Here is a 9770-nt window from a genome sequence, read left to right as displayed (position 1 = left end):
AACCTAAAGTGATACTGTGAAACTTTAAAATTAACAAGCTGGCACTGTGCTCCGCATATGCTGCTAGGCCTTATATGACTGTCTACACACACCCTGCCCCATTCATGTGTTAAGGGATTTTGTATGTGTATTTTAGTTTGTTTTTCTTCCTTTCCTTGCATTAAGGAAACTTCTAAGCCACACTGTTTCAGGTCTGTTTTTCACTTTCCTACCAAGATCAACCTGGTCTTACTATAATCCAGATAGTGATCCTTTTTACCTTTCAACTTCATTTCTCTCTTAACACTCATTGCTATTTCTGCTAGTTGCCTGAGTGAAAGGGTTTGAGTTTTTCAGGGTAAAGTTTTATTTCTAACCTAAATAATCTGTGAATAACACTGTGACAGTTTTGGGGGGTTTGTTTTCTTTTTCTTTTTTAGTTTATAATTAATTTCAATGAAAATTTACAGAGACTTTGGATTTCCAGTCATTCATTGTTGACTGTGACAGTTTTAATGGGGGAAATTTGAGGAGGGGTACCTTAGAATAAGATTATATTTAGCCTATGTTGTGACAGCTTAAATTTTTATTTCCTCTTCCATTTGCAGTAAATACAAATGGACCTCAAGTGAGGAGCCTTTTGAGAAACGAAGAAAGCTCCAGAAGTCAATGACAGCGGCTCCTACAGATTATTCTATGACTGGGCCTTACAGAAGGGTAGAGGCAGCTGTTTCCTACCTGGAAGATGATGACAGCCATGATGAGTGCAGTGACGAGAGGAGCGAACCACCACGCCTTTTCCCAGAATACCCAGAAACAAGCAAGCATACCAGTCAGAATAGGGAGGTTTCGGGTCGATATTTAGAAGCCCGAGGCCAACGCCAGGGGTCCCTGCTCTCTGAAGAATTAGATCAGATGCCAAAATTGGTAGCAGAAGGAGTCAAGAAAGGTAGCACAAGCAAAAGGAAAGATGTGAGCAAGGGGCCTTTTGTAGCAGTCGTTGGTGTTGCAGAAGGTGTTAGCAGTTCAGGAGCGGTTCAGCTGATTCCTTTTAAAAGAGAGCAGCTTGCCCAGAGAAAAAGAGTGGCTGAACGCTGGCATTCAGAGCCTAGTTCTACTGTGGCCTCGGCCACAACCACTAAGGAGAAAAGAAGAGGCTCTGCAAAGAGTAGAGGATATGATACGCCAAAGCTTAACAACCAGAATGAGTCGGAAGAACTGAAGAGAACCACAGAAAGACTTCAGCGTGCTTTGGCTGAAAGAAATATATTCCAGCAAAAGGTTAGATTTACACTTTATCACCAGTAATAAGAAATCAATTATAAGCGAAGTCTTTATACCACAGGCCTGTAAACAGAAACTATGTCATTGAATCATTTTGCTCTATGTTTCAGGTTGACTAAACACTAATGGGTGGCTTCCTTTCTAAAATTTTGTGTGTGTGTGTGTGTGTGTGTGTGTGTGTGTGTGTAGAGTGTAAGCACAAGCAACTCTGGTGGTTTACTCCATAGGAAGTCCCACTGCTAAACCTCTTTGATAGTTTGGGTCCACTGGGAGAAAGAGGGGCATCATTTCCCATGTGATTTACAGCCTCCGAAAACCCACTGGAAGATCAGCTATGATTTGATTCCAACTGGACAGAAAGAAATATTGAAATCTATAAATGTAGGAGGGGGAGAGAGAGAGAGAGCGAGCCCTAGTGGCTTAGTTATATGGAGCTGTACTGCCAACCCAAAGGCATGTGGTTTGAATCTACCAGTTCTTCCATTCCATGGAAGAAAGATGGGCTATTGCCTTCTTTGTGATTTACTGCCTCTGAAAACCCACTGGAGGGTCAGCAGTGGGTGCGTTCCAATTCAGCAGTACACAGCGACAACAGCAATCCATGTGCTATAGGTACATATGTGTGGGCACATGTGTGTATGTTGCTGTTACGTACAGTTCAGTTGGAGCTGACTCATGGCTTACCCTCTAGTGGCTAGATTCAGAAGGACTAATCACATGGGAGGAGATTGCCTGTTTTCCTCCCTCAGAGCAGATGGTGGATATGAACTGTGTACCTTTGGATTGACAGCGCAGCTCCTTACCATCACGCCACCAGATAGTGAGTGAGAGAGAGAGAGAAAGAGAGAGAGAGAGAGAGAGAGAGAGAGAGTGAGTAAAATAAAATCACGAGGCAAATATATTATTTTTAGCTTTCAATTGTATGTGGAGTCATTAAATTTCTGTTTCTTGGGCTGCAGGTGGAGGAGCTAGAACAGGAGAGAAATCACTGGGTTTCCGAATTCGAAAAAGTCCAACGTGAATTGATGGCCTGCAGCACCAAGGGGTCAGAAGGCTTGTATTGGAGCAAGAAACACATGGGCTATCGTCAAGCTGAATTCCAGCTTTTAAAAGATGAGCTGGAAAAAACCAAAGGGGAAAAGCAAGAGCTTAAAGCTAAACTGAAGGAGACAGAGGCACATTTGGCAATGCTGCAGAAAGCTCAGGCCACCCACTGGACAAGAAAGGGAGAAAACTTAGGTTAATGACCTAGGTTTAGTTATCAGCTAATGTGAAGCACCCCTTTAAGAGTCTTAGTTACTGTTATAAATAAGGGAGGAAGACTTAATTCATAGACCACCAAAGATTTAGGCATTCTTTTGTACAAAGCTGCAGCCAGTCCCCCTGTTCTTAGTGGCATTGTGCTTTTGTCTTTCTTTTTAGCTAATGGAAAGATAAGTGCTGAGAAATATAGGCCTGTTTTAATGAGCTTCTTTTTTTTTTTTTTTTAACCTATTGGCTAATGACTTCAATGTCATCTCTTCTCCTGCCCCCTCACTTTATCATACAGGGCTTTGGCAAAGCTTACAAGGCTGCGTATCCACGTCAGCTATCTCCTTACTTCTGTCCTCCCTCACTTGGAGCTTCGTGAGATCGCGTATGGCTCAGAACAAGTGGATGAGATCCTGTACACAGTGCTGGAGGCAAATCACATACTGGATTGAGCACCAACTATTTAGTCTACTCCTGTTCTCCCTCTTTCGTAATTTCTTGCTCTCTCTGTTTTCTTTCTCCATCTTCTCTCTCTCTAACACCTGTAATAATGCATGATAGAGAATCTGTTATTAAACCCTGGCTCATAAGCTGTTTCTTACTTAATTTTGATATGAGGGAAGAAGTCAGTTAAAAAAAAATAGACCCTCAAGAGTCCAGGAACAGACAAGCAATAATCACTAAGCTAGGTAACTGAAAGCTTTACTTTTCATAGGACTTAAATATGGGCCTATTTTCTTAGCCTTTCTCAAATGGTTTACGTTCGTTTCTGTTTAATCAGTCATCCAGTAATGGGACCACAAGACCCGCTATTTAGGGGATGAGCTAAAAAGTACAAACTCTTAGTTCTGGGCTTCAAAAATCTAACCATCTAATTGGAAACACAAGGCACACACCAAAGTGTGTGATCCGTTTAAGTGAGTGATACAGACATAACATGTAAGAGCTAGATACAGAAGTTCAAGGAAGGCATCAATCACATCAGAAACACTTACCTAAACTAAGATTTAAAGACTAAACATGACCACACTGCTCACAGTTGTTCTTTAGGTGCGAGCACTATGGCTAATGTTTGGGGTGCATTTTTTTCTATTTCCTATTTTCTAACTTTTTCACATCTTCTATAATAAACCTGTTCATTATTCTTGTATTGAAAAAAAATAAAATTGTTTTTAAAAAGAATGAGTAGGCTTGGATTTAGATACATAGTAGATGGTGTGACAAGAGAAGGTAATGTTACATTTATAATATATGTTATATCTAACATTACCTCTAAAAGCAAACATGGACAAGGGCACAGAGAAGACATGGCATGTGGAAAACGTTTCTGACAGGAGCTATGGGCCCATGTAAAGGGAGCTAAGGCTAAGTCATGACCCACCTACCCACTCACTCACTCCCCCCCCCGCAAATGGCATTTTAATGTTAAAGACATTTTAGGGAAACAAACTTTAAGTGGCTCAAATTTTTACAATATATATCACCAAGTTGTGGAATCTCAAATAGTAGGAAAGGTATTTCAAAACAGAAATATCTGCCTGATGTCCTTCATAATACACATATCTTCGCTTCAGGCTAGTACTGAGTGAAGGGTAAATCCTGTTCTACCAGAAATAGTGAAACTTATACTCTGGTAAAAGTATTCATTCTATTTATTCATTGCTTTATTATATTTATATAGCACACAATTCTCCAAAGAGTTCAAAGTACTCTTCAGAAACCGTTGAACAATTAACATATATAGATGCCAACAGTGACAATGCCAAGAGAAGGGACCAGAGGGAGATGAGGATCATGGGAGAAGGGAGTATATTCAGACATTCTCAGTGATGATTGTTCATGTGATGGAACTCCAGAGGACTTGAGCTTGTGCTGATCTAGACCATATGGATGGAAGTCTAGTGGAGGAAAAATTCCAAACCTTGGGGGCACTATGTTGTGTTTTGGCTGAGTTAAGAGAGCAGAGTAAAAAGGATAGAAAGTATTCAGCTTTTAAAAGGAAAAGGGCAGGAAAATTTAGCTCATCTTACTAGTGCTAGCATTGACTGGATTCTCTAGGCCACGGCCCCAAACCCAGAGTGACTCTCCCAGCAATTGTGGCCTGGATTGAGTCCTTCCATTACAGTACTAGAGTGCCTTTGGTTGTAAAGTCATACAAACACTAGGTCTCTCTCAACAGATGTTAAATGCCACTATAGGGAGGGAGTTTGAAAAGTATCCCCCAACTTTTTCAGAAATTACAGTGTAGTGTGGAGGTAAAAGGCATTCAGGAGGGAAAGGAATGGGATTTCCATCTATCTTTTCTATTAGCTTTCCATAATAATTATGCTCTCAAATGTCTCTTAAATTTGCACCTTTGCATTTCTGCTATCAATTATTAAGTCTTTATTACCTCATATATTAATAGCTAAAATAGATTCTTAACTGGTTTCCTTTGCTTCCCGTTCCTGTTTCTTCAGTCCACCTTACTCACTCTTGCTAAGTTACTCTTACAGACTTTGTCAGGCTACACTTCTACTTAAAGACTTAACTGGCTGTCCTTGTTGCCTACAATACACACTACAAATCCTTAACATGGTGCTCAAAACCCTTTGTGATCTGGCTTCAGCCATCCTCTAAATTCATCTCCTGCCATCCAAATGGAACTCTGGGTTCTCAACATTCCTCCACTACCTTTGGCTATGCAGTTAGTTCTCTTCACTTGGAATATTCTCCTACATCATCCTTTGGATCAACTATGAGCCAATACTGCTGCCATCTTTAAAATTTTGGTTTTTTACTTCTTAAAGCTTCTTGTGATTAATAGGGGCAGACATGGCATTTCTCCTTGATCATTTAAGTCTTATAGTGCCACTTGGAATTTTCTTATCACAAACTGTTATATCTCTCCTACTAGAAAGTTCCACATCCAAATACTCAACTGCCTTCTTGCCATTTACATGTGTTGCAGGTGTTTAAAATAAAATGTGCTGAAAATAAATGGTACTCTCTAAGACTTTACTCCCCCCCATTTTTCCTCATCTTAGAAAATGACACCTCCACCCACCCAGTTGCTTAAGATGACCTAGAAGTCATCCTCAGTTTTCTTTTTCTCTTAACCCACACGTCCATTGTGTGAAAAAGTCTGTCAGTTCTACCTCCAAAGCCGCAGCTACCTTAGTTCAAACTACCATCATTTCCTATGGACAGTGGGAACTCCTGTAACCTGTATCCTTATTGCCAGTTTTGTCTTATCCTGCACTTGTCTTAAATCATATAACTCCCCTACTTAAAACTCTTAAGTTATTTTTCTCTCATCTCCCTCCATGACTTCTTATTTCACTTAGAAGAAAATTCAAATGCCCTACGATATGGTGCTATTGTTTATTATATGACGAGCTTCGTCTGCCTTTCTGTTCCTGAAATGTGTTCAGTTATACCTCAGCCTTTACCCTTGGTGTTCCTTCACTCGGAACAGTCTTACCTCCAGCCTCGGCATGGTTCGTTGTTACTCATCATCTAGTTCTTAGTATAAATATTACCTCCTCAGACAGACTTTCCCTGGAAATCCTCCCCCACCCCCGCCCTTCCTTACCCTATTTATCATTGCATCATATTTTATTTCATTGGTGCACTTCTCACAATTTATAGATAACATACTTGGTTGTTTACTTTCACTTGTTCAAGAAGAATTTACTGAATACTCACTATGTGCTGCGTGATACAGTGGTGAACATTAACACCCGTGGGCCCTGTCTACCTCTCTTTTTAACAAGTACCATGAATTCAAGGGCCATGTCAGATTTTGCAATCACAGAGCTTATAATACCTGAGAGACAGCAACTAATAGTAATTTTGTAGCATTTGTACATTCCTGGAAGGAATATAAAATGTTTCAATCACTGTGGAAAACAAATCAGTAGTTCCTAAAACAGCTAAAGGTAGGACTACCATATGACCCTGTAGTTTCCCTCCTAGGTCATACATTTACAAAACTTGAAACAGACTCACAGACATGTTTTTCAGTGTTCACTGTAGCATTATTTAAAAGAGCCAAAAGGTAGAAACCACCCAAGTGTCCATTAACAGCTAAATGGACCATCAAAGTGTGGTGTATATAGTCAGTGCTGTACTTATTGTTCAATTATAAACAGAAATAAGATTCTGATAATCTTGAAAATATGCTCAGTGACATCAGTCAGATACAGAAGAGCAAGTGATACCCGTGGATCCAAATTTTTCAAAATTTCTAGAATAGGCAGATCCATCAAGGCAGAAGAGTAATAGTTATCAGGTACTACGGAGAGTGGGAATAGGAAGTTAGGGGAGGGGGGATACTTGTTCAGTGAGAGAGTTTATGATGGGAACTTTTTGTTCATACCCATTTCTTTCAAAGACCTCAAATATGCCTTCTTTATGTGTCAGAAAGAAATTCATTGCTATCAAGTTAATTCTGATTCATAGGTTTACAGGACTGAGTAAAACCGCTTGCCTCATTCAGGCTGTTAAGTGCTATCGAGTCAACTCTGACTCGGTAGCCCTCTGTACAACAGAACCAAGTACTCTGGTCCTGTGTTCTTCCTCACAATTGCTGCTGTTTGTTTGATACTGGTCCATTTCATCGAGGGTCTTCTTTTTCATTTACCCTCTATTTTCCCAAGCATGATATCCTTATATAGGGAGTTAATCCTTTCTGATAACATGTCTGAAATATGTGAAATAAAGTCTCACTAATTCTCCCTTCTAAGGAGAATTGTCTATTGTTCTTCCAAGACAGATTGTTGACAGTCAATGATTTATTCTCTTGAACCAATTTTGAAAACAATTCAGAGGCATCAGCAATACTCTGTTTTCCTTATTCACTCTCTTCCTTTCACCAGCATATAAGATTGTTGAAAATACCATGACTTGGATCAGATGCACCTTAGTCCTCACTGTGACACTCTTGTTCTTTAGCACTTTAAAAAGGCCTAGCACTTTAAAGAAGTTCTTTGCAACGGATTTGCCCAACATAACACATCATTTGATTCTTGACATGGGCGTTGGTTGATGGTGGATGCAAAAAATTGCATTCATGGTACTGTCAGCGTTTCCCCCATTTATTAATCGGTCTAATTGTAAGGATTTCTTTTCTTTTCAGGGGTCAAATAAATATAGTATATATGAGATAGATAACATTCTTGGACACACAGAATTCTGAAAATTAAAGATGTAGTTAATAAGTACTGCAGGATTGGGGAAACATTAAATGTGAGTTGAGGCACTGAATGTTTCACCTTATATGGTCTTTGGTTGTTTGAAAGATGCAGCAAGGAAAGAGGTGGAAAGGAGGAAAGAGGTGCAGATGTTCTTTATCTCATTCTGAAAATTATCCAGTACTGGCTCCCTAGCACACAGTTAGAACATACAAAATAAATGTTTTGCAAAATTTTATTAGGAAAAGGCTGGAAAGGATAGATCTTGAGAATGAGAACTCGGAAGAAAGTAGGCTACTATTTTACCATTTCCTAAACTGGTGGTAATGAAATTTTTTTTTTCACAAGAGAAGAAAATGAAGCTGTTGAGAAACAATAAAGAGAACAAGTTCTAAGGGAAAAAAGTTCCTTTCACATAGTAGGAGTTGAGCTTGTGCTTGTTGAATAAACAAATGGGCAGCTGGTAGAGATCTAGAGCCAAAGACCACTTTGACCCCCAAAGATTGGAAGATTTGTTGATTCATGCCCCGTGATTGTGAATAATCCAGGGGTAAAAAAAAAAATCAGAAACAAAGCTTAATTAGTAGGCTGTTCATCAACGGAAATCTCCAGCTAGAGCATCTTTTGGCATTCTCTATAAAGTTCCAATCAGTTCTTCTTAGCACCACTATGAATTTGTAGTCTAATAGCTTGTATCAACAACTGAAATATAACCTCTTTCTGCACCACTATATTGTATCTTGTAAAATGCTGAGCGTGTCCATGGAGTACTAGGCAATATTAAAGAATGAGAGATTTTGAGAAACACTGTGTAACAGATTAATTTAGAAGACATCATGGTGGGTGGAATGAGCTCTTCATCAAAGGACAAGAACAAGACAACTATAGTAAAAAGTTGAATGTTTATACACAGAATAGTTTTTGGGTGGTTACCAGATATAAGAAGAGCAGGAAAAGAGAGTAGAAAAAAGTAGACACCTTTACTAAGGGTGTCAGTAAGATGGATGATTTGAAAGGTGATAGCTGATAAAAGAGACACATGGAAAGAATTACAGGGAAGAAGTGGGAAGAATGTGATTATATTGTATTGCAATTAATATAGAATAAAACATGCTTGAATTAAAAACAAATTGCTTTGTATACTCTTAAAGCCACAATAAAAGTAATTTTAAAATAAAAGGCTGAGTGTGAGCGCAGATCTTGTCAAAGGTAATTCCTCCAGTACAGTAACTTGTGTTCAGTGAAGAAATCTTACCTGACCCATGACTTACAATAAAGCTAAACAAAGCTCACTGCCATCAAGACAATTCAGAGAACCTCAAGAGAGACCTGACCTTTGAGTTATAACACAACGTACTATGGATAATATCACCCAAGCCATAATAAACTATAACTTCTAGTGTGTGTTGTGTACTGTCAAGTTGGAACCAACCCATAGTTGACCCTCAAGTGGGTTTTCAAAGACAGTTAATCACATAGGAAGAGATTGCCCATCTTCCCACAGAACAGCTGGTGGATTTGAACCTGATGCCTTCAGAATTGCAGAGCAGCTTCTTGCCACTAGGCCATCAGACCTCCCTTATAGTAGACAGAATATGGGAACCAAACTTGGTGAATCAAAAGTCACTAGATAATTCTGTCCCATAAGGACAAATACTGTTTAAAACCATTATTGTAGAATAAGAGTGAGGATCTTGGGGGGAGGGTGAGTGGAAGCAAAGGGGTAAGGACGGGCAGAGAGGTGATCTTAGGGTCACACAATTCACACAATTTGATGGGTGGAAGGAGTGGGAAGGAAATGGGAAAATCTGGTGTTAAAAACAATGTATTCAAACTTTGTGAATAAGAATAAATTTTTTTAAAGGTCACTAGATAATTCAAAATAAGTTCTTTTTAGTGTCTTAAGCTTTATTATTTTTAAGTGAAACAACATTCATTTTCTAATAAAAAAATTCAGAAATGTTCAGTTGCTTCCACCCCGCAAACCAAAGGATTTAATATCAATCACCAGAAATCCCCAACCCACATTTAGAGAAGAATTAAATATTAGTGGTGTTTTCTATGTGCTAAACACGCTCAATA

The 9770-nt window shown here is 39.1% G+C and overlaps 1 protein-coding gene across 1 annotated transcript in view; it reads left to right on the top strand.

The window, feature by feature from the left end:
- MORC4 (MORC family CW-type zinc finger 4) overlaps nucleotides 1-2966 on the top strand; it is a 60374-nt gene extending 57408 nt beyond the window's left edge. Inside the window, 3 exon segments of the mRNA XM_006889943.1 lie at nucleotides 588-1260; nucleotides 2223-2515; nucleotides 2813-2966. Of these exon segments, the coding sequence (XP_006890005.1) occupies nucleotides 588-1260; nucleotides 2223-2515; nucleotides 2813-2966 (1120 nt within the window).
- Nucleotides 2967-9770: the final 6804 nt, after the last annotated feature.

The sequence above is a fragment of the Elephantulus edwardii genome, unplaced genomic scaffold, assembly GCF_000299155.1.
Source record: "Elephantulus edwardii isolate Elephantulus edwardi_28Jun2011 unplaced genomic scaffold, EleEdw1.0 scaffold00083, whole genome shotgun sequence".
Taxonomy (NCBI): domain Eukaryota; kingdom Metazoa; phylum Chordata; class Mammalia; order Macroscelidea; family Macroscelididae; genus Elephantulus; species Elephantulus edwardii.
Note: the sequence above shows the minus strand (reverse complement) of the source record. Positions and strands in the feature narration are given on the sequence as shown.